A 24,061-nucleotide genomic window follows, 5' to 3' on the forward strand; every position below is an offset into this window, starting at 1 on the left:
GTTATTTGGGACATGTGTAGGTACCGTAAACACATTTCAGTTCCCGAGGAAAAATTTAGGGAACCTAGGGACCGCCCTAGGCACAGTGACAATCTAGTTTTCAGCGTCAAATCAAGTAAGGATCCCTCACCATATTTCCTATCATGGAATTGAAGTTGAAATAAATTATAATACTGTATTTTATACAAATTAAATATATATGCATAATTAATTAAGGTTGGTAATAGAGCCCGAACCAAACATTATTCTCTTTCGATTCTTATTTGATTTATTTTATAGTTTAAATGCATTATAGTATCTGTTCTATCTATTCTATGGTTTTAAATACATGTATTACTGTCTTACTTGACCACTGTATGATTTTGAAATTTAAGATATGATTGTATTACCGGGTGCATGTTATTGTTTATGTGATTATGTTCAACTTGGTAATGGAGACTAAGGGAAAACAGATAAGGTGACAGCCTCACTAGATATCTTGGGAGATAGTGGACGGACTGGGTTCGTAGGGAACCCTACCGTGAACGTTGTCTCGTATCGGACGGGGTATGGAGATTTGGTCATTTGGCGCTCATACCAGACAGGGTATGGGGACGACCTGGAACTAAGATTGTTAAGAAGAATGGTTCACGTGTGACAGAAACACTCTTATGGATCCCCATAGATATTAGTAGGCTGGTGAAAATGAGAATACGGTGATAATCAATTATTGTTAATGAATACGGATTCATGATATGTTTTATATTACTGAGTATACATGAAATCGTGATCTATATGATGTTATGGTCTTTATAGGTTGTTTTCACAGGTTCTTCAAGAGTAAAAAAAAGGGTAAATGGTTTTATTTTAAATAAATGTATTGCTTTAAAATTTGTGCTTCATTAGTTGTTTTTTATTTTCTACCAACCTTTGCTTCTGTGATAGTGATATAGTGTGATGTCCTTACTGGGCTAGTGTAGCTCATTCCTTATTTAATCATTTCATATCAGGAGGACCTGGTTCCCGAGCCTGATCCACAAGAAGACGGCGAGTAGATGCTAGATGCTTTATAGTTTCCTTTATTTTTCTCATTTCTCGTATTTCTTTTAAAGAATTTATTCCGTGATGTTGTTTAATACTTTTAAGTTATTGTATAAGGGATGTTAATCTTAATATTTTATTTCGCTTCCGCACTCAAATTATTATATGTATTTCCTTTTGAATTTCTGGGGTCATTACAACCTATTACTTTAATTTCTTATTCTGATCAATATTTATGTTATATAATTAATTATTTCTTTCATCTTACATGTGAGGAAATGATGATATTCCAACATTTATATACATATATGAAGATAATAGTCATATTCATTAAACTTAAAAAGAAAAAAAAAATGTATGATGTATTATATTGATGCTTCTGAGTGCTCTCTAATAATTATTTAGATCTATATTTAAAGTCATGAATGACTCAACTCTCTCTCCCTCTCAAAACATTTAGACATTAGCTATTTATTAGGTTTAGTTTAAATATGTTAATAATTACTTGATTAAATGTGAAAAATAAAAATTAAATGCCTATAAAATAAGATAAGAATATTTGGCAATGAAATTAATATTTAGATCTCTAGTGATTTGAAAGAGTTTTTTAGACTTGAAGGGTTGGACTTTTTTATCAACTAGGTTCCTTTGAAAATTAGGAGTGAAGTTGGAATCTCATCTCCGTGTCTGGAGATTTTGTCTTCATTAATAAAATGTATGTACATAATAATGTTTCAACACAATATTTATATTGTAAGTAATTAAGAGTTGCATATTTATACTATAAGGTTTTCATTAATAAATTTGAAATTTAACTTTCAACTATAGATTTGATGTTATATCACGTGCATGCACGTATACACATATAACTTTGCACGCGTGAAAAGTGCATGTATGAAGAGTAACATGAAAGTGAGATTTCACACTTGCAATATTGTATGTAAAGGTATTTATGAAGAGTAGTATGAAGAATAGTATTGCATATGTATATATGCAATTTTATAAATATCAAAGTGTAGCATGAAAGTGAGATTTGACGCGTGCATAATATGCAAACACATATGGGTAGTATGAAGAGTTATATCATACATATATTTTTTAATATTATAAGTATTAAAGAGTAACATGAAAGTGAGGTTCCAAATGTGCTTTACTATGTGCATACATAAATAATAAAAGAGTAACATGAAGAGTATTATTGCATACATATATATGTAATACTATAAGTACTAAAGAGTAGCATGAAAGTGAAGTTTCACATGTGCTTTATTATATGCATACATATATATGAAGAGTTAGCAAGATGAGTAGCACTGCATACCTATATATGCAATACTATACGTATGAAAAGTTGCATAAAAGTGAGGTTTAACATGTGCACGCAACACACATGAACATACCCATCTGTACATGCATGAAGAGTGCACATGCAGTACCATAAACAAATAAAACTTGTATATACACATGTAGTACCATATATATACACTCACATACATGTATATATACACTAAGAACACAAATAAAATATGAAAATGCAACACATATGTGCACATATATGTATATGTTCGAAGAGCACATCTATATTATTACACAAAAAAAAAATTATGTGTGTGTATATCCTATAATTGTAGAAACTACTGGCTTAAGTGGCATTAAAAAAAGAGCAACCATATAATGTTATTTAGAAGATATTTAAAACATAAATAGAATAATAATAGAAACTGATGTGAGCATGGACATGGGTCAAGTTGATGGAAAGCCTATTTCAATGCTAAGTGAGCCCATTACAAGGGGCAGAGCTAAAAGATGACAACAAGTCTTCCAACTTTTTATCCAAGCGTGGATCAATAAGGAAGATGAGATCGAACCCATTAAAGAAGCCCAAGAAAAGATGACAACATGGTCATTAACCCAAGGGTATAATAGTACATTATATTCACCTCAAGTGCAAGAGGGAAACAAACAATGAAAGAGAAAAATTCCGTAAGACATGAAAAGGAAAAATTCTTGTGGAATTTTATTTCCTAATCATGTGAAAATCTTCACAATTAAAGATCAATTAAGAGGAAAAATTGCTCCTTAAATGCTAAATCTCGCAAAAAAGGAAAATACTTGAGAAAGAGGAAAATATTTTGGCATAATCTCTTCCCTTAAATTAGCCACAATTAATTAAGATATTTCTTATTTTAAAAGTTTTTCTCATAAGAAAATCATATCTATCCTATTTTAGTTATAATTTTCTTAATTCTTGCTACTTTCCCATTCTAATCTATATTTAATTTTCTATGTAATTCTACCATTAATTAGGAGAATATTTTTTTCCTTATTATTAGCATGACTTGCATTATAAATAGGTATTCAATTTAGAGTTGTAATTAAATTCAAAATTTTCAGCTTATTAATAAGATTAAGGTATTTTTATTTTAAGCTTTTAACCTTGCAAGAGTGACTAAGTGGGTCTTCTACCAACTTGTTGTACTAGGAACTGGGATCACTTATTGAGCCAAGTCTCGTGGCATATTTTCAATTTTAATTCTTTATTTTTTTTTCAGTTATCTTAGTTTTTACTCCCTTGTTGAGTGCAGATCAAGTAGGGAGGGTTTGCTTAAGATTTTGAGTTTTTTATTGTGATGTATATGCAGGGTTTTGGATTCCATTGTTGATCTTGGGTTCTGCATCAGAAACTATTGAGGAACTGACCTTAAGGTTGTAACTACTTGAATTTCAAGCAAAGTTAGTCTGTAAACATCTCCAAAGAACTTTCACTTCAAAAAATATACAAAAACTAAAATGATCTCAAGTGATCTTAGAAAACATTAAGTTAGTCTATAGACATCTTCAAAGAACTTCCACTTTAATAAATATAATAGAAAAATTATTGGCGAATTGACCTTAAGATCACAACCATTTGAATTTCTAACAAAGTTTCATAATTTCACTTTAAAAATGAGAAAATATGACCATTGACACAAAGAGAAATGTGACCAAACTCATAAACAAAATTACAACAAAGATCAACATCAGTAAGAATGAATAGACTTATTGCAATCCCGAAGAATTATGTAAAAGTGAAAAATAAGCAATTAACATATAATAGAGGAATGCCTAAATGTGACACCCAAGGATGAACAACAACTATAGAAAAATACACAAATTGGACCTCCTTCTTCCACAACAATTCATTAAGCCTAAGCCTAAGCCTTCATCCTTATCAACTAAATAACCAAAGTAATGTGTTGATAAAGGACCCTAAAAAAGTCACCAAATTAAATGTCTCCCATCCTCTAACAAAGTTGATCATGAAAAAAAATGTTTTAGAGGAATAATATATCTTTCTGATAACTTTACCTCCTAGAGCTCATAAAATCTTACTCAGAAGATACATTGTTAAAAAAATTATAGGCAAAATGTTTTAGTTGTACATGTCATTACCTTGTTGCCAGCCACTTATAAGAAGATACATGTGGAGAATAAAAGCTTATGCCAATTTTTGTTAAGGAATGAAGAAGATTTCTCCTAATGACTTGCTCACAAATAAGAAATAGGTGTAATATTAAAAGCAAAAGTTTTCAACTAAAAAACTTTTTCATTAATGAAAACTTGGGCAAACATGCACAAGGGATGTATAAAAGAGTTCATGGAAGAGGAGCCATTATAAAAAAATCTATAAACATTTATCATTATTGACTTATAACTAAGACCTTAATAATCAAATACACTAGAGAGTCTTACTATGTTTAGAGTTATATGGTAAGAGGTTAGTATTTTGGTATCAAGATATGAAAATGGATGGCAATATTGAGATAAGAACCAAACAAAATAAGAAGCAACTTTTGGTATGGATTATACAAAATTTGGCCTATGCACATCCTTATGGACTTGGTATATTGTTATTACTTGTTATATATATCTACAGTATGGTTTCTCTTGTTATAATTTGAAAAAGATAACATCATTTCTAGGAACACTATTTATTAGCAAAAATAGCACCTAATTTCTTTCTTTAAGGCGTTGAAACCTTTGGCACTAAACTAGTTATTCATTTATAGCAATAGTAACAATTTAGAGTCAAATACTTTATATAATACATAGCAAACTTGAATAAATAACTCTAATCTTATTATTAAGAAGTTATATTTTTAAAGAGCAATGGAAAAAAAGTCATGCTATCAACATTTATACTTTTGATGCTTAGTTATAAAATTAGGACCGAAGAAATGTAATAAAGAAGAATCCAAGGAGATTTAGTTTTAAGTGGATCGGATAGATTTATAAGCTTTCAATATAGTCATGTACATTTTGATGATTAAATACAGAGAGTTTATATACTTGAGTTTCCATAGAGAAAAACATTGTATGTAATAGTTTGAGTTGGAATGCTTGTGGAAGACACTGCTGAAAAAATATTGATCATGGAAAAGTTTCAAAAATAGATAAATTATAGTAGAATTTTTGGGTTTTTAGGCCTAACTGCACCTAACTACATAATTTTTGAAAACTTATAACCTAATTTTTTATTTTGAAGAAGTATAACAACTTATTCTAATGAGGCACTAAAATACAAATAACTTTTTTCACAAAATGAGACATGAAAAACTCATCTAAAAAATAAAATACTCGAATTTTTGTTTTGGTCAAAATTTAAAAGAGAGCTTTGAGAACTGCGGTTGGATAAGTTCGACTTACCAAACTTTGTTTCCAGTTTAGTAAATATTCTTTTATTTTCTTTAATATTTCTTTTTTGATCTTTTAAATAATTTTTTTAATATATATTAAGAAAAACACTCCTATGTATTTTAACAATGATTTTAGCGTTTGTAATAAATAGTTGGTTGAGGCATGATAGACTCTTATACTATATTAACTAAAAGAAATTTGGAATGAAAAACATATTCTCAATTCATTATTTCTTAGTATTTATGTCCAACTACTATAAGATAAGAATTCCCATAATGGAGTTGGAGGGTTCATGAAGTTTTTAACATCTTGATAACATGATAAAGTTTCTGGTAGCATGTGATAGATAAAAATGTTGCAAGGTTAACAATAATGATGATGATGATGATGAAGTTATTGAGAGATAATATGATAATTTTATGAAATTATTGTTTTTAATTATTAAAAATAATAATATATCTCATAGTTTTAAAATCGAACATCTTTATTTCCAAACTTTGCATATAATTAGTATTGTAATCACTCCTACTAATACAAAGTATTATTAAAATATCTTTTTACTCCTTTCATTTACTTTTATGGAAAAAATGATTTATTCGAAACTTTTAAAGGTAAAATCTTTATTAAAAAAAATTATTATACAAACACCACAAGAAAATCCCAAATATTTAAATAATACACCAAAAACTAGAAAAGTTCATAAAAAAATACAACAAATAGCTAAGAGGGAAAAATATACCAAAAATCATGTATAGTCTAAACTAAACATGAACATGAAAGAGTGAAGCATCACAAGCGTTCCCCTACACCTTAGTTGCATTTTTCTCTTGTGTAATTACAATATTAGTGGATGTATCTTGGACTAAGATTGAACATCAATGAGCAACTAGAGTAAGTCTTAGATCTTATAACAAAAATTGCAGGTTATCATTAAGTGTTCTAAAAGCATAAATTATTTTAAAAACTGACATAAACATAATGTGAAGTGCATCAATCATATTTATTGAGTTTGTCAAACTATTTTTATTTTTGTAGGATCTTATAATTACTTTTTTTATATCTCCATTACTGTAAATAAATTATATAAATCCTGCATTTTCCTTAATTTCTTGTTAATTAAATTTGCTCAATTTTTTAATTAGCATTTTGCTCCTAATTTTTCGGTCCCTATTATTACAATGATGATTACAATTAGTTACTTCATTAATTATCATTATCAAAAGAGTAACCTATGCATGTATATATGTGGAGATGATGAAATATTGAGTTAGGGTTTTCTAGATGAAAAAATAGGAGAAAGATCGTTCTGGGAAAAATCAAAACCTAGAAAGAAGGGAACCCTGTGAAATACCATTATCCTTTAGCCATTGAAGTTCTCCAGAGAAGATTTCATGATATTTTGAAATATGAAGGATCTAAAATTTTACTTGAAGAATCTAACGAAGATGATGTGCTTCTCTATAATCTCTCTAATCACCACATTGATCCCTCCGAGATTGGTCTTGGAGCTGTTCTTCTAAAGCTTCCTTCTTCCATCAATCCTCAAAATGATGACGACAGCGATGATGAGATTGATGACTACATCATTATTGATTGATATTATACTTAAAATTGATTTTTCAAAGGCTATTGTTTGTGTAAGTTTCAAACCTACCTCTCTTTTAACTTTCTACATATTCAAGCTGACTTGTACCTAAAGTTTTTATAATTCTCTTTTATTTTTTCTTCAGGTGAATGCTTACTATTAATCACTCTCAAGCTAAAGAACCTCTACAACATTAGCTATTAGAGAACAATTTTATACACAATGAACCATCAACCTCTATATATACACATTGCTCAAATGAAAGAATAATGTTGTTGGTTACATCAATTGCTGAAGTTGAAGCTATGTAAACTTTTGGGGCGCTTAGTTTAGTGGATATTTGTCATAGTTTGATTGTTAGTTACTATAAGATTAGTTTGTTCTAATTATAGCTCGTTTAATTTCCAAAGCAAAAAAAATTTATATAAAATAGTAGAAGATAAGTCAAAAATGGAAGTAACAAAATTATTACAATTGGTTTAAATGTGGGTGTCAGTTATTTTATTAAAATGTATTTATAATTTTTTTACTCATAATTTTTCATTATAGCATTTCAATATATGTTTTTGTTTTTGTTTTATATAAAATTATTAGTCATTTAGGTTTGTAATCATATGGTAACAAAATTTATAGATATTTATGTCTTCATCCTTTTATAACATCCTAATTAAAATCAAAACTAATCTAAAAAATTTAATTTTTTAAATATACTATTTATATAATTTTGATATTTTAATTTTTAATATTAAAAAATATGTTTTGATATATTTTAAATATTTTATTTATATAACATATTATAATACCCGGGCCTGAAATTTGGCCTAGGATTAATTTTTAAAAAATAATAATAATAAAAATAAAACTAAATATATTTAAATATAATTTTTAAATTTATAAATTTTTATTTAATATAAAAATTAGGAAAAAATAGGTGGATGATGAAATTGAAAATAATTTTGGAAAAAAAGGGTGAAAAATTAGATTCGGGGTGTATTTTTGAAAAAAAAAATCAAAAAATAAGGGTTAAAACATAATTTTAAAAAAATGTACAACATAGGACCGCCCAGTTAGTAGCCCCAACGAACAGAGCGCGCCACATGGTAAGGCACGCTGACACAGTGCCACCCAGGAGGTCATGCTGGCAATTTACGTGCCCGTGATCGAATGATCCGGACTTGTTCCCACGAGCGTGGACTGTCCGGATCCATTCCCTCCTCAAGTGTGATCGAACGGTCGCGATTAAACGCGATGAACGATCTATATTCGTTCTCTCTTTAAACACGATCGTACAATGCATATCAAATCGCGATGAACGGTCCAGATTTATTTCTTTTTTAAATGCGATCAGACGGTCGAGATCAAACGCGATGAACGGTCCAAATTAAAGGAAGATAGATATAAATACCTCACTTCACACTGAACCCTAACCGCCAGTCCCCCGCTGGAGAAGAAGAAATAGTCGTCGGAGAAGGGAGCCGATTACCGCTCGCTGCTGCGCCGAAACCATCTCCGACTGCCAAAAAAGGTTGACCGAAGAAAAATACCCAATCGCGAAGGTGAGCCGGTGGAGCCGCCACATCAAAAAATCCCGCACTAGTGAGTTTTTATTTTTTCACTTTTTTCGGCTAATCGAGATCCCTTAACGTGTTTTCTCAGCTAAAATTGGTCGAAAACGGCCAATGCAAGGCAAACTGCTGCCGCGGGCGGCGATGCCATTGTGCCGAAATTTCAAATTTGGTCGGAAAAGGTTTTTGACACTGATTTTGGATTTTTTGGGATATTTCTAAGTATTTGAAGTGTATTTTAATCTCCAAAGAAAAATTCAGAGAACTCAGGGACAGCCAGTAGGCGCAGCTAAAAGTTTAGTATTTCAGACACCGATTCGAATAAGAATCCCTCACCTTATTCTCTATTATGGAAATTAAGTTTAATTATAAATAATACGGTATTTTGCATAATTTAGAAAATTTCGATAATTAATTACATGTTACTAATGGAGCTAGAACTGATTATTTATTTTAGTTTGTTATGTTTTAACTGATTGATTGATGTTACAGTTTTAAGTGCATAATAATACACAGGAGTTAGTAAGATGATTCAGTTATGTTTTCTTGATGCATATATTACTTGTCTTACGTGATTTACAATTAAATTGTGAAACTAAAAATTAAATATAAATAGAAAATTGTTTGATTAAGTGAATGAATGAATGGTAACCTTACTGGATATCTTGGGAGACAGTGGACAGATCGAGTACATAGAGAACCCTACCGTGAACGTTGCCTCATACCAGACGGGATATCGAGGATTGGTATTTTGGCACTCATACCGGACAGGGCACCCTCATACCAGACGAGGTATTGAGAGATGATATTTTTGGTGCTCATACCGGATAAGGTATGGGACGGCCAATTAGTTGATAATGTTGAATAAAGGTTTATGCGTGGTGGGGACATCCCTATGGACCTTCACGAATACCAATAGGCAGATAAAAATGAAAAGTTGTTGTTTTGGCTAATTAAAAATGAGATATGATGTTGTTTGTGTTATTGCCTCTATAAGTCAATTTTAGAAATCTCACTACGGTAAGTATGTAATAAATAATTTTATTTATGATAAATGAATTTACTGAAATTAAGAGCTCAATTAGTTATTTTTATGATTTTTACCAACCCTCATTTCTATATCAGTGAGTAGTGTAACACTCTTACTAGGCTAGTATAACTCAATCTTTCATTAACCATTTCAAATCAAGAGCACCAAGATCTAGATCCCGATCCATAAGAGGGTTGCGAATAGGATGCCCAATTGTTTACTTTCTATTTATTTCTTTGCTTTTTTATTCTTCTTTTAGAATGGTCATTCCCATAACCCTATTGTGTATTCTAAATTATTGTGTAAAGAATGTAAACCCTAACTTTATTATTTTACTTCTGCATTCAATTTATAATTTATTTCTTTTTAAGTTCTGGGTCGTTACAGTTGGTATCAAAGTCGCGTTCCTCGGAGCCATTTCTTACAAAAAAATCCTCACGAAACACCAAAAATAATAGATTATCACTTAACAATTCCTTGTGAAATACAGGTACAAATTGATGACGAGAGGGAGACCCCCACTAAACCGAGCAGCCTAGGAGAGTTCATTTTGAGAGGATGTGGACCGATTATTTGAAATGCTGGAGAGACTCATCGTTATCTAGCAGGCCCGGGAAGAAAGAGGGAGCTACCTGACCCTCCCCCGTTGCCACAAATTGAGCCACTCCTACAGTGGGAGGATCCTGAACCACCCTAATACGACCCTGCTCCTCCATAGTACCATCCAACACCACCACAGTATAGTCCGGTGCCCTAACCGCATCACCCGACACCACCACAGTATAGCCCGGTGCCCCAACCACATCACCCCGCACCACCACAGTACAATTCGGTGCCACCAACATATCATCTGGTATAACCATAAGGTCATTTAGTCCATCCCCAGCACAATCCAGTTCATCTTCCACGACACCCAATTCCTCCCATGATAGACCCAAGCTACGTTAAGAGGTATAAAAGACTAAACTCATCTACTTTTGCAGGGGCATCCTCCTTTAAGGAGACCGATTACTGGTTAGTTGAGACAGAGAAAGCCTTCACAACTCTTGGGATGATTCCTGAACAGAGAGTCATACTTGCCACCTACATGCTGGTGGGAGAGGCAAGCCGTTGGTGGCAACTCAAGCAGGCCACCCTGTCTGTTCCAATCACTTAGAAATAATTCTTGATGGCCTTTAATGCAGAGTACCTCCTAGAGAATCTCCAACATTTGAAGAAAATAGAGTTTGCACACCTAGTCTAGGGTGATATGACTATATTAAAATATGCCCGAAAGTTCCTAGAGTTGGGTTGGTATTCTCCTGAGAGTATGATGGATGAAGGCAGAAAGGCAAGAAAGTTCGAGTGGGGTCTTCGTCCTGAGATTAGACAACAACTGTATGTGTTCGAGCTTAGCATTTACTCAGTCGTTCTGGGCAAGGCACAGCTAGTGGAGAGGAACCTTCGCCTTTTTCCTCCAGCAGTAAGGAACCTCATGCCCTCGGTTTCACACAACAGACCAGCATCTACTGTGCTTGTTCAACAGAACAAGAGACCTATGCCAATGACTCAGGCTACTCCTTAAATTCAGACAACAAGATGCAGTATGACTTGCCAGCACTGTGATAAGGATCATGAGGACCGACCCTACTATGACGTATATGTGGGAGTGCCCAGCATTACGCGAGAAAGTGCCCGATAAATTAGAACCAGGTTAGACCTCCTATTTAGGGCAGAGCTTACAACCTCACTCAGTAAGATGCAAAAGCCAACCCAAATGTGATACAAGATGCGTACATTATCTGTAATCATCTTGCACATGTTTTGATTAATACTGGTGCCTCACATTCATTTGTTTCACATATTTTTACACCAAACTTGAATGTATTACCTAAATAACTTGATTTTATGTCATTTGTGTTCTACTCCTACGAGTAGGACACTACTGGGAGAGGTTATATACAGAGTCTATATCATAGATAAAGCACATAGAAAATTGAGTGTGGACCTAATAGAGATTGACACAGAAAACTTTGATGTAATTCTAGGAATGAACTGGCTAGTGACGTATCATGCCACTGTAGATTATTTTCATAAGAAACTTGTATTCAACTCTCCTAATGAAGAGTCATTTACAAATTAATAAAATTCTTTAAATATTATTCCCTTATGGTAATTTTTCTTATTATTAAGTGCTTTAACTCGGTTGTTTTCTCTAACTAGGCAAACTTAAGAAAAAAATTTGTATTTGAGAGATTTCAGTAGTCCGAGACTTCCTGGATTTGTTCCTGGATGAACTACCCGACTGCTAGTAGACAGAGAATTTGAATTCACCATAGATTTTCAGCCAGATACCCAATCTATTTTGATTACCCCTTACCACATGAGTTGTGTTGAGATGGAGGAGCTGAGGAAATAGATCAATGAATTATAGAATAGTAGATTAATCCGACATAGTATGTTCCCTTGGGGTGCTGGAGTCACATTTGTAAGGAATGGGGATGGGATGTTAAGGTTATGTACTGACTACAGATGACTAAACAGGGTCACGACCAAGAACAAGTATCCCCTCCCCAAGATCGATGACCTTTTTTATTAGTTGTAAGGTGCCCAGATCTTCTTCAAAATAGACTTGCGTTCAAGTTACCATATGCTAAAAATCAAGGTAGAAGACATTCCCAAAATAGTTTTTTGAACCAAGTACAGACACTATGAGTTCTTAGTCATGCCATTTCGACTAATCAATACATCAACTATCTTCATGAATTTGATGAACAGGATTTTTAGACAATTCTTGGATCAGTTCGTCATTGTATTTATCGATTACATCCTGGTTTATTCAAAAAGAAGAGAGGAACACGCTCACCATCTGACTCAAGTTTTGTAGGTTCTGAGAGAAAAGAAGTTGTATACAAAGTTGAGTAAGTGTGAGTTCTGGCTCAAGTAGACTACCTTCCTATGGCACATCATATCAAAGGATGGAGTGTCAATAAACTTTGAAAAAGTTGAGGCAATGCTCAGTTGGAAAACATTAACCTCGGTTAAGGAGATTTGTAGCTTTTTGGGGATGGTAGGTTATTACTGTAAGTTCGTAGAAGGATTTTCTAGTCTACCTGCTCCTTTGACTCGGCTCACAAGTTTGAGTAGAAAGAAAACTGTAAAATGAATTTTTTAGAACTAAAGAAGTGGTTAACTACTGTACATGTGTTAGCCTTGCTGAGCAGGACAGGTGGATATATAGTTTATAGTGATGCCTCATACTTGAGGTTAGGTTGTGTTCTGATACAATATGGGAAGGTTATAGTCTATGGGTCCAGACAGTTGAAGAGTCATGAAAAAAACTACCCCACCTATGACTTAGAACTCGCTACGATTATCCACGCCTTGAAGACTTGACGCCATTACTTGTATGGGGAGACTTTTCATATCTATGCTGACCATAAGAGCTTGAAACATATATTCACTCAAAAGGATCTCAACATGCATTAGGGAAGATAGATAAAACTCCTCAAGGACTACGATTACAACATCTTGTATCACTTGAGTAAGGGCAACATGGTAACCAACGCACTTAATAGAAAAAGTACAGGTATATTAGCTCACTTAATAGTTTTAGAATGCAGGGCAAAAGGGGCCGCACAACAGGTATGACTCCAGAATATGAAGAGAGTTACATGCTTGGCCCACTTGACTGTTCAACCTGAGTTGATCAAGAGAATAAAGGAAGCTTAATCCGCCGATTCCACCCTAGTAATCCTCAAGAAAGATACAAAACAGGGAGTAAATTCAAAATTTCGAGTCTCTGCTGATGGGTTGTTTAGATTTTAGGACAGAGTGTGTGTTCCATGTGATAGTGAGCTGAAAAGGGACATTATGACCAAGACACATAGCTCAAAGTTTGCCATGCATCCGAGAAGTACTAAGATGTATCAAAATATGCGACCCTGATTTTGGTGGAACAAGATGAAAAGAGATGTGGCCGACTTTACTCCTAAGTGTTTGGTATGTCAACAAGTCAAGGTAGAGCATCAACGTTCAGGCGGGCTACTTCAGCTATTACCAATTCTAGAGTGAAAGTGAAAACATATCACAATGAATTTCATGACAGGATTGCCTAGAACATGCTCGGGATATGATGCTATTTGGGTAATTATTGACCGGCTCACCAAGTCTTCCCCCTTCTTGGCCATCAAGATGACTGACCCCTTGGACAAACTAACAAGAATGTATATACAGGAGATAGTCAGGTTACATAGAGTGTTAGTGACAGTAGTGTCCGACAGGGACCCTAAGTTCACTTCTTGGTTCTGCTGTAGTTTTCAGCAAGGCATGAGAACAAAACTGTTGCTAAGTACGCATTCCACCCTTAGGCCGACGGATAATCAGAAAGGACGATCTAGATACTGGAGGATATGCTACGAGCTTGTGTTCTTGACTTCGAGGGCATTGGGATGATCACCCTTAATAGAGTTCGCCTACAATAACAGCTACCAAGCAAGTATTGGCATGGCTCCGTACGAGGCGTTGTATGACCGCCTATGCAGATCGTTGATCTGTTGAGAATAAATGAGTGATAGAAAATTATTTTGTCCAGATCTTACGGGGGAGACTATAGCCAAAATAGTTAAGATCATGAAGAACATCCAGATGGCTCAGAGCAGGCAGAAGAGTTATGCGGATACTCGAAGGAAGGATTTGTAATTTGAGAAAGGTGATCGACCTTAAAGTCATTCATTTGAAGGGAATCAGTAGGTTAGGTAAGAGAGAAAAATTAAATCCCTGGTTTATTGGGCTATTTGAAATTTTAGACAAAATTAGCACTGCCACCTACAGACTAGCACTGTCTCAAGAACTATCCAAGGTCCATAATGTATTTCATGTGTCCATGCTATGCAACTACAACCCGAACTCCTCTCACGTCTTGGCCCATGAACCCCTTTCACGCTAGGAGGATCTGTCCTACAAGGAGGTACCAGTGGGTATTGTGGACCGAAAGAGCAGAGTACTCCGCAACCAAAAAATTCCTTTCGTTAAAGTCCTATAGAGGAATCACATAGAGAGAGGCCACATGGGAGCTAGAATCAAACTTCAGAGCCCAATATCCTCAACTATTTGATTGAGTGAGAAAGAGGCAAATTTGAGAGAATAAAATTTCTTTTAAGAGGGGGAGAGTTGTAATATCCAGGTTCGAAATTTGGTCCGGGATTAATTTTTTTAAAAAAATAATAATAAAAATAAAAATATTTAAATATAATTTTTAAATTTATAAATTTTTATTTAATGTAAAAATTAGAAAAAAATAGGTGGAGGATGAAATTGAAAATAATTTTGGAAAAAAAATGGTAAAAATTTGGGTTCGGGGAGTATTTTTGAAAAAAAAATTAGAAACTAGATGTCAAAATATAATTTAAAAAAATGTGCCACGTAGGACCGCCTAGTCAGTAACCCCGACAAACTGGAGCATGTCGCGTGGCAAGGGACGCTAACTATATGCTATGCGGGAGGCCATGCTGGCAACCCACGTGCCTACGATCAGACGGTCCGAATTTGTTTCCACGCGCGTGGATGCTCCAGATTCGTTCCTTCCTCAGGCGCGATCGGACGATCACGATTAAACGTAATGAACAGTTCAGATTTGTTCTCTCTTTAAACGTGATTATACGATCCAACTAAAATCGTGATGAACGATTCATATTCATTTTTTCTTTTAACGCGATCAGACTGTGGAGATCAAATCTGATGACGACCTAGATTAAAGGGAGATGGATATAAATACCCCACTTTACACCGAACCCTAACCCTAGCCGCTAGCCCCCCGCCAGAGAAGAAGAACCAGTCGCCGAAGAAGGGAGCCGACCGTCGCCCGTCGCCGTGCTAGAGCTGCCTCCGACCGCCAAAAAAGGCTGACCGAAGAAAAATGCCCAACTGCGAACGTGAGCCAATGGAGCCGCCGTACCGAAAAATTTCATCGCCATTGAGTTTTTATTTTTTAATTTTTTTGGGCTAACCGAGACCCCTTAACGTATTTTCTCACAATGATGAGTATAAAATCAGCCGACCAAAATTGACTAAAACTGATCGAAAACGGCTAGTCCGATGAAAATTACCTCGCGGGCAGCGGTGCTGTCGCAGGAGCATGATGGTGCCACCGTGCCAGAATTTTAAAATTGCCCGAAAAAAAAAATTTAAACACCAATTTTAGGTTTTTTGAAGTATTTCTAGGTACTTGAAACGTGTTTTAATCTCTGAAGGAAAATTTAGGGAACCTGGGGACCGCTAGTAGGTGCAGCTGAAAGTTTAATATTTCGGATACTGATTCGAGTAAGAATCCCTCAACTTATTCTCTGTTATGGAATTTAAGTTTAATTATAAATAATATGGTATTTTGCATAATTTAAAAAATTTCGATAATTAATTACAGGTTACTGACGGAGCTTGAACCGGTTATTTATTACTGTTTGTTCTGTTTTAACTTATTGATTGATTTTATAGTTTTAAATGTATAATAATACATCGGAGTTAGTAAGATGATTTAGTTGTATTTACTTGATGCATGTATTACTTGTCTTGCATAATTTACAGTTAAATTGTGAAATTAAAAATTAAATGTAAACGAAAAATTACTTGATTAAGTGAATGAATGAATGATAGGTTTACTGGATATCCTGCAAGATGGTGGACAGACCGGGTACATAGGGAACCCTACCGTGAATGTTGTCTCATATCGGACGGGGTATCGAAGATTGGCATTTTGGTGCTCATACCAGACGGGGTATGAGAATGACTTGTTTTACTCTCATACCGGACGAGGTATTGAGGGATGATTTTTTTGGCGCTCATACCGGACGGGGTATAGAAACGGGCGGTTAGTTGACAATATTGAATAAAGGTTCATGCGTAGTAGGGACATCCCTATGGACCTCCATAGGTACCAGTAAGCAGATAAAAATAAAAAATTGTTATTCTGTTTTATTGAAAATGAGATTATGATGTTGTTTTTGTTATTGCCTCTATAGGTCAGTTTTGGAAATCTCGCTACGGTAAGTATGTAATAAACGATTTTATTTATGATAAATGAATTTACTTAAATTAAAAGTTCCATTAGTTATTTTTATGATTTTTACCAACCTTCATTTCTGTATCGGTGAGTAACGTGACATTCTTACTAGGCTAGTGTATCTCACTTTTTTATTAACCATTTCAGATCAAGAGGACTAAGTTCCAAATCTCCATCCACAAGAAGGTTGCGAATAGGATGCCCAGTTATTTACTTTCCATTTATTTCTTTGATTTTTCGTTGTTATTTTAGAAAGATCATTCTCATACCTCTATTGGGTATTCTAAATTATTGCGTAAGTAATATAAACCCTAACTTTATTATTTCGCTTCCGTATTCAATTTATAATTTATTTTTTTTAAAGTTTCGAGCCATTACATGTATACAATATATATATAAATAATATTTATTATTTAATATTTTAAGTTTTTATATTGAAAACATTAACTGATTTGGATTGAACCAGATCGAACTACAAGTAGAATGGACCAAAATTTTCAAACTAAAGATTCGATCGAATTGGTTGGTTCAATCTAGTTCTTTAGTTCGACAGATTAATATTCACCTTAAATTTTATATTTTCAAAAAAAGTTGCTGCTAATGTTTTTATTTTTCAATTTTTTTTTCTTAATTTAGTTATCAAACAAACATATTAATTTTTTAATACTTAAAAAATATTATTTCTTGAATTTATTATAATTTAAAAGGATATATTTCATGATATATGATCAAAATCAACTTTATCTTAATTACATCGTGTGGAGTGAGTAAAGCAGTTGTATACTTCAGAATTTATTTTCAATAAATAAAAAAGCTTTCTCAAGAAGCCGCGCAACATATCTATAAATAAGTAAGATTATTTCGAGAATCGTATTTTCAATTTTGAATTTTCCAACATCATTATAATTGATTGCAAAGATTTCCATATTCCATTAAGATATGATTTTTTAAGGGATATGAAGATATCCCAATCACCATAGCACTACTATCAAACATTAAAGTTTGCAAAGTTCTGATGGACATTACAAATTTGATTGAAATGCCATTTCAGATATGTCGTCCCCAAAAAAGAAAATAAAGTAAAAATAATACATATAGTTGTAATTAATAATAAAAATAGTACTAATTTGGAAGTTTTTTTCTAGCATGCTTGCCTTTTGGCATGTTTCGCTTAACCTCAATGGTTGCTGCGCTATGCTTTCACTATGGATGAATTGGCTATGGCCATGCTATCTATAGCAGATGACGAAGAAGATGAGTGAAATCTAGCCGAAATTGTCCTCGATATACAGGAATCATATGATATATGTCTCATTGGTCATTTTTTAACAGAAGTGGTGGTAAAGTTCGAACCAATGCAAAGTACTCTGATTGATATATGGCGGCCGATAGGGGGTGTCAGTATAAAGGACCTGGATGCTGGGTGCTATGTGTTCAGGCTTTTCTATGAGGTCGATTTCCAGTGAGTAATCAACTGCGGTCCATGGACGTTCAACAACCATCTCTTGGTGGTACACCAAATCCGTGAAAACAAAAATCCCCTCCAGGTTTACATAAACCTCTGTAACTTTTGAATTCAAGTCCATGATCTCCCAATGAAATGTATGTCAGAAGCTATGGCTAAATAATTTGACGAATTCTTAGGTTGTTTTATTGAGTGTGACCTAAAGCAAGCAAATATCAGAGACCGGTATTACACGAGAATCAGGGTGGTGGTGGATGTGCACAAACCTCTATTTAGAAGAAAGAAGTTACACCTATGAAACGGCACGTCGACATGTGCTTTCTTTAAGTATGAAAGATTGCCGCTATTCTGCTACCTGTGCGGACGCATGGGACACTGATAATTATTGCTAACTCCTTCTACAGGGTGCAAGGTCCTCAAAACTGGAAAGAGATGAGACTATCTGTGCACAACCTCGATGGAGAGCCACACCAACGAGTCGATGGCTTTGGGACGAAATGGGGGCTGGGATTCTCCCATATTCAAGGGTGAAATTAGCGAGATCGCGTATCCATTCCCGGGAAGAGCAGGAAGGACGATCAGGAGCAAATGGATTTCGAATGCATAATGGGATGTTACAACAGAGAGGTGTTGGGCTTGAATGACGGGAAAATCCTAGCCACAAAAGCAGAAGACCAACTAATAGCCCAAGAAGAGGGCAAAAAACGATAGAGGCCAACAGTAGGCCCACGTGTAAGTCCAGTTAGCCTGAGGCTTGCGGAGCAGCTATAGGAACATGAACTCAAGCAGAACAATGATAGATCAATGAGACCTGGAATTAAGGTACGCCGGACGCCATGAAAATATTAAGTTGGAATTGACGAGAACTTGGGAGCCATCGTGCAGTTATGGCTCTGAAGGAGCTGACCCAAAAATTCAAGCTAGATGTTATTTTCTTGATAGAGACGTTGGTGGATAAAGGGAAACTAGAAATGATAAGAGCAAATATTGGTTATGAAAATGTTTTTGGGCACCAGTGTGATTTCTGTGGTATCCTACTCTCCCAACCTTGTGGATATGAAAGTCGTGCAGCCAACTAGGAGCGAGTGGGCATTGACTGGCTATTATGGCAACTCAAACAAACAGAGAAGATGGGAAACCTAGTGGATGCTTCGTCAATTAACACATAAAAGACGCATCCCTTGGGTGCTAATCCACGACTGCAACGCCATTACGACAGTATCGCATAAGGAGGGGGGTAGCCCCCTCGCACGCCTTTATATCGAGTTTTTAAGACACTTTCGCCCTTTGCATTGTTGAGTAGATTGATTAAAATAGATTTGTTTCAGTTTTATTATTATTTGACTAAGTTTTAGTTTGTTTTTATTATTCCTTAAATTTCTAGATTGTAGTTGCAGCACGATCTCCATTGTGGCGTGATTTTTTACTTTCAGTGTCTAGCTTTGTAAGCCTATTATTTATAGGCATGCTCTCGTTCATGAAAATACAAACTCTATCTTACAGTTTTAACACTCTTTTTTCTCTCTGCCTATTTAACAAAATTACTATAAAAATTAATTTTTCATTTTTCTTAATTGTTTCAGATACTTACGGCACTATTAACATATCAGTAGTATTTATAACTTCTCTCCTCCAACAATTATGGTATCAGAGCAAGGTTCAGTCGTAACTGGGCATATATCTCATGGTGATAAATGGCAATGTCGTGAGTATTTCTCAACCAATAATTCTTGTCTTCTATGGTGAAAACTATGAATTTTGGAGCATCAAAATGAAGACATTATTCAAGTCTCAAAATTTGTGGGACTTGGTTGAGAATGGATATCCTTATACGGATGAAGAAACCAGGTTAAGAGAAAATAAAAAAAAGGAATCCAAAGCATTAATTATCATCTAACAAGCAATGCATGAATCCATTTTTTTCTGAAATTGCAGCAGCAAATACAGCTAAAGGAGCATGGACAACTTTACAGACAACATAACAAAGCTCCTCAAAGGTAATCATAGTAAAAGTTCAATCTCTCTGTCGTGACTTTGAGACATTGCAAATGAAAACCAGGGAATCGGTGCAAAAATTTCTATCAAGAGTTGTATAAATCGTTAATCAAATGAGATCTTATGGGAAAGAAGTTTCTGATCGAACTACTGTTGCAAAAGTGTTAATGAGTTTGACTCCAAGGTTTGATCATGTTGTTGCAGCAATTGAGGAGTCTAAGGACTTGGCTACTTATTCATTTGATGAGCTGATGGGTTCTTTGAAATCCCACGAGGCAAGACTGAATCAGGTGAATGAAAAGACTGAAGGGAAGACTTTTCAAGTGATGGGGGAGTCTTTCAAACAACAAGATGATTCAAGGAAGGCAACAAGTAGAGGAAATGGTAGAGGTGGTTATCGAGGCAGAGGTAATCGAGGTAAAGGCAAAATTGCTAGACGAGGTGATAAAGGGAGATGACTGGGAAGCCAAAAAATCACAAAAGCAATGTTCAACGTTATTATTGCATGCAGTACGGGCATGTAAAGGTAGACTACTGGAAAAGGGAAAAACAAGGAAATTATGTTGAAGATGAGGAGGATATTAAGCTATTCATGGCCTATCAAGATGGCACTAAAGCTTCTAGTGACATATGGTTTCTGGATAGTGATTGTTCCAATCATATGACCAGGATTAAATCTCTATTGAAGGAACTGGATGAGTCATGCAAGGTGAAAGTAAGACTTGGTGATGATCAACAGATGCAAGTTGAGGGCAAAGGCAGAGTGGCATTAAGCAATGGTCACGGTAACATTAAGCTCGTTCACAATGTCTATTTTATTCATACTTTAATACAAAATCTATTGAGCATTGGGCAGCTTATGGCTAACGGGTATTCTATCATGATTAATGATGTGTCTTGTGTGATTAGAGACAAAAAATCTGATCAAAATGTTGCTGATATTCAAATAGCAACCTAATAAGCTTTTCCCACTTGAGGTGTCCCAGTGTTGAAAACCATGCTCTTGCTGTCAAAGTTAAATAGAGAGTCTAAATTGTGGCATTTACGATATGGGTATTTGAATGTAAAAGGTCTACAATTGTTGAGTCAAAAGGAAATGGTGTTTGAGTTGCCAAAAATTAAGTCCTTAGATTTGTGTGAAGGGTGCATTTATGAGAAACAAAGTAAAAAACCATTTCCTATAGGAAAGTCTAGAAGGCATACGAGTGTCTTGAACTTATACATCCTAATTTGTGTGACCCTATGAAAACATAATCATCGGGTGGAAGTGGGTATTTTTTGTTGTTTATAGATGATTACAGCTACATGTGTTTGGTCTATTTCCTCTAATTCCAATATAAAACATTTGAGATTTTTAAAAAGTTTAACGCGCTAGTTGAGAAGCAAAGTGGAAGAAGCATAAAGGCATTGTGCATTAATAGAGGAGGGGAGTTTTTATCTAATGAATTCAATCAATTTTGTGAAGAACAAGGGTTGCACAGAGAATCGACAGCACTACATACACCAGAGCAAAACAGAGTGGCTAAACATAAAAACCAAACGTTTGTTGAAATAATAAGAAGTTTGTGAAAGCAAAGGGCTACCTAATTAATTTTTGTCTGAAAGTGTTACAATTGATGTCTATCTATTAACTTTCTCCTACAAGGGCTGTTCTCAACCAAACACCATATGAAGCTTAGAATGGTAGGGGACCTTGGGTAGGTCACTTAAAAATCTTTCGTTTTATTGCCTATTCATTGATAGATTCATAGAATCGCAACAAACTTGATGAAAAATCTGTAAATATATCTTTGTTGGATATTTCTCTCAATCTAAAGCATATAGGCTCTATAGCCCTTTAAGTGGCAAGGTGATTATTAGCAGGAATGTTGAATTTGATGAAGATGCAAGCTGGACGTGGGAAAAGAAATCAGATGGTATTCCATTTAAAGTTCCACTTGAAAATGAAGCTACACCAACTAATGGACGGCAACCAACTCCTTTAAATACTTCCAGCTCACCTTCTTCAACTCCATCAAGCCCAGTTTTTCAAGTTCCAACAGTAAAAGTTCATCTGACAATGATACTCCTCCAAGAAAATTCAAGTCATTGGCTGAAATTTATAAGTGCACACAAGCCTTATTTGTTGCTGATCCAACAACCTTTGAAAAAGCAAAAAACAAAAGAGAAAGAATGGCAAAATACAATGAAAGAGGAACTTGCAGCAATCCTGAAGAATAATATTCGAGAATTGGTGGATCTTCCTAAAGATAAAAAAGCCATTGGAGTTAAATGGGTCTTTAGAACAAAATATCAAGTAGATGGTAGCATACAAAAACACAAGGCACGACTTGTGGTGAAAGGTTATATGCAGTAGCAAGGTTTGGATTATGATGACACATTTTCTCCAGTTGCTTGGTTTGAGACAGTGAGAATTCTAATAGCCTTACCTGCTCAATTAAATTGGCCTATTTACCAATTCAATGTCAAGTCAGTGTTCTTAAATCGAGAGCTTGATGAGGAAGTGTATGTCTTTCAGCCTGAAGGTTTTGTAGTTCGTGGGAAAGAAGAGCAAGTGTACAAGTTAAAAAAAGGCTCTTTACGACTTAAAACAGGCTCAACGGGCATGTTATAGCAAAATTGACTCATATTTTTTGGAGAATGGCTTTGAGAAAAGTAAGAATGAATCCACTCTTTACTTTAAAATACAAGGTAAAAATGATTTTCTCATTGTTTACCTTTATGTTGATAAGATGACATATATGGGTTCATCTTCTTCTCTTATATTAAGAGTTCAAGTTGTGCATGGAAAGGAAATTTGAGATGTCATATTTGGGTTTGCTGAATTATTTTCTTGGATTAGAGGTGAAGCAAGTTGAAGATGAAATTTTTGTGTCATAAAGAAATTATGCAACTGAACTACTTAAAATATTCAGCATGCTTAATTGTAAATTTGTAGCAACACTAATGAATTTGAATGAGAAGTTGCAGGTTGATGATGGAACTGAACAAACTAATGCAAGTCACTCTAGAGGTTTGGTTGGTGGCTTAATTTACTTGACTTATTCAAGACTAGATATAGCCTTTTCAGTTGGAGTAATTTCTAGGTTTATGCACAGCCCTTCAAAGCATCATATAGGGGCAGCTAAATGAGTATTGCGTTATGTAGCAGGAACACTTCATTATGGGCTGTGGTATGAGAAAATATCAGATTTCAAGCTCGTTGGGTTCAGTGATAGTGTTTAGGCTAGTTGTTTGGAGGATAAAAAAAACACTTTAGGTTACATATCAATCTCGGATCAGCTGCTATCACCTGGAGCTCAAAGAAACAAGCGACAACAGCTTTGTCTTCATAGAAGCAGAATACGTAGCTCCAGCAACATCAGCTTGTCAAGCAATATGGTTAAGAAGAATTTTGGCAGATCTCTGTCGAGCAAAATGGAGCAACTACTATTTATTGTGACAACAAAGTAGCAATTGCTATGTCCAAAAATCCAGTTTATCATGGGAGAACAAAGCATGTTGATATTCAAATTCACTTCATTCGTGATCTTGTGGCAGATGGGTCAATTAAATTATAGTATTGCAATAGAAATGAGTAGGTAGCTGATATTTTTAAAAAATCTTTGCCACGTGACAAGCACATCTACTTCACGAATCACTTAGAGTTTGCAATTTTGATTAAGGGAGAGTGTTGAATAAATTGATT

General features: G+C 34.5%; 1 protein-coding gene and 1 long non-coding RNA gene across 4 annotated transcripts; both read left to right on the plus strand.

The window, feature by feature from the left end:
• The first annotated feature begins 19,923 nt into the window (after positions 1-19,923).
• LOC148268938 (uncharacterized) lies at positions 19,924-21,943 on the plus strand. Of its 3 annotated transcripts, none has more exons than XR_015816737.1 (3): positions 19,924-20,226; positions 20,314-20,375; positions 20,578-21,943. It is a non-coding gene; the product is annotated as an uncharacterized LOC148268938 (long non-coding RNA). The 3 variants fall into 3 exon arrangements; XR_015816738.1 differs by having other exon boundaries at positions 19,924-20,083; XR_015816736.1 differs by having other exon boundaries at positions 19,924-20,375.
• Positions 20,879-21,331, plus strand: LOC148268939 (uncharacterized). Its single transcript, XM_088212267.1, has one exon. It carries the CDS (start codon positions 20,879-20,881, stop codon positions 21,329-21,331), a length of 453 nt encoding a protein of 150 aa, XP_088068393.1.
• Positions 21,944-24,061: the final 2,118 nt, after the last annotated feature.

Source organism: Carica papaya, chromosome 2, assembly GCF_054855325.1.
Source record: "Carica papaya isolate Zhongbai chromosome 2, ASM5485532v1, whole genome shotgun sequence".
Taxonomy (NCBI): Eukaryota; Viridiplantae; Streptophyta; class Magnoliopsida; order Brassicales; family Caricaceae; genus Carica; species Carica papaya.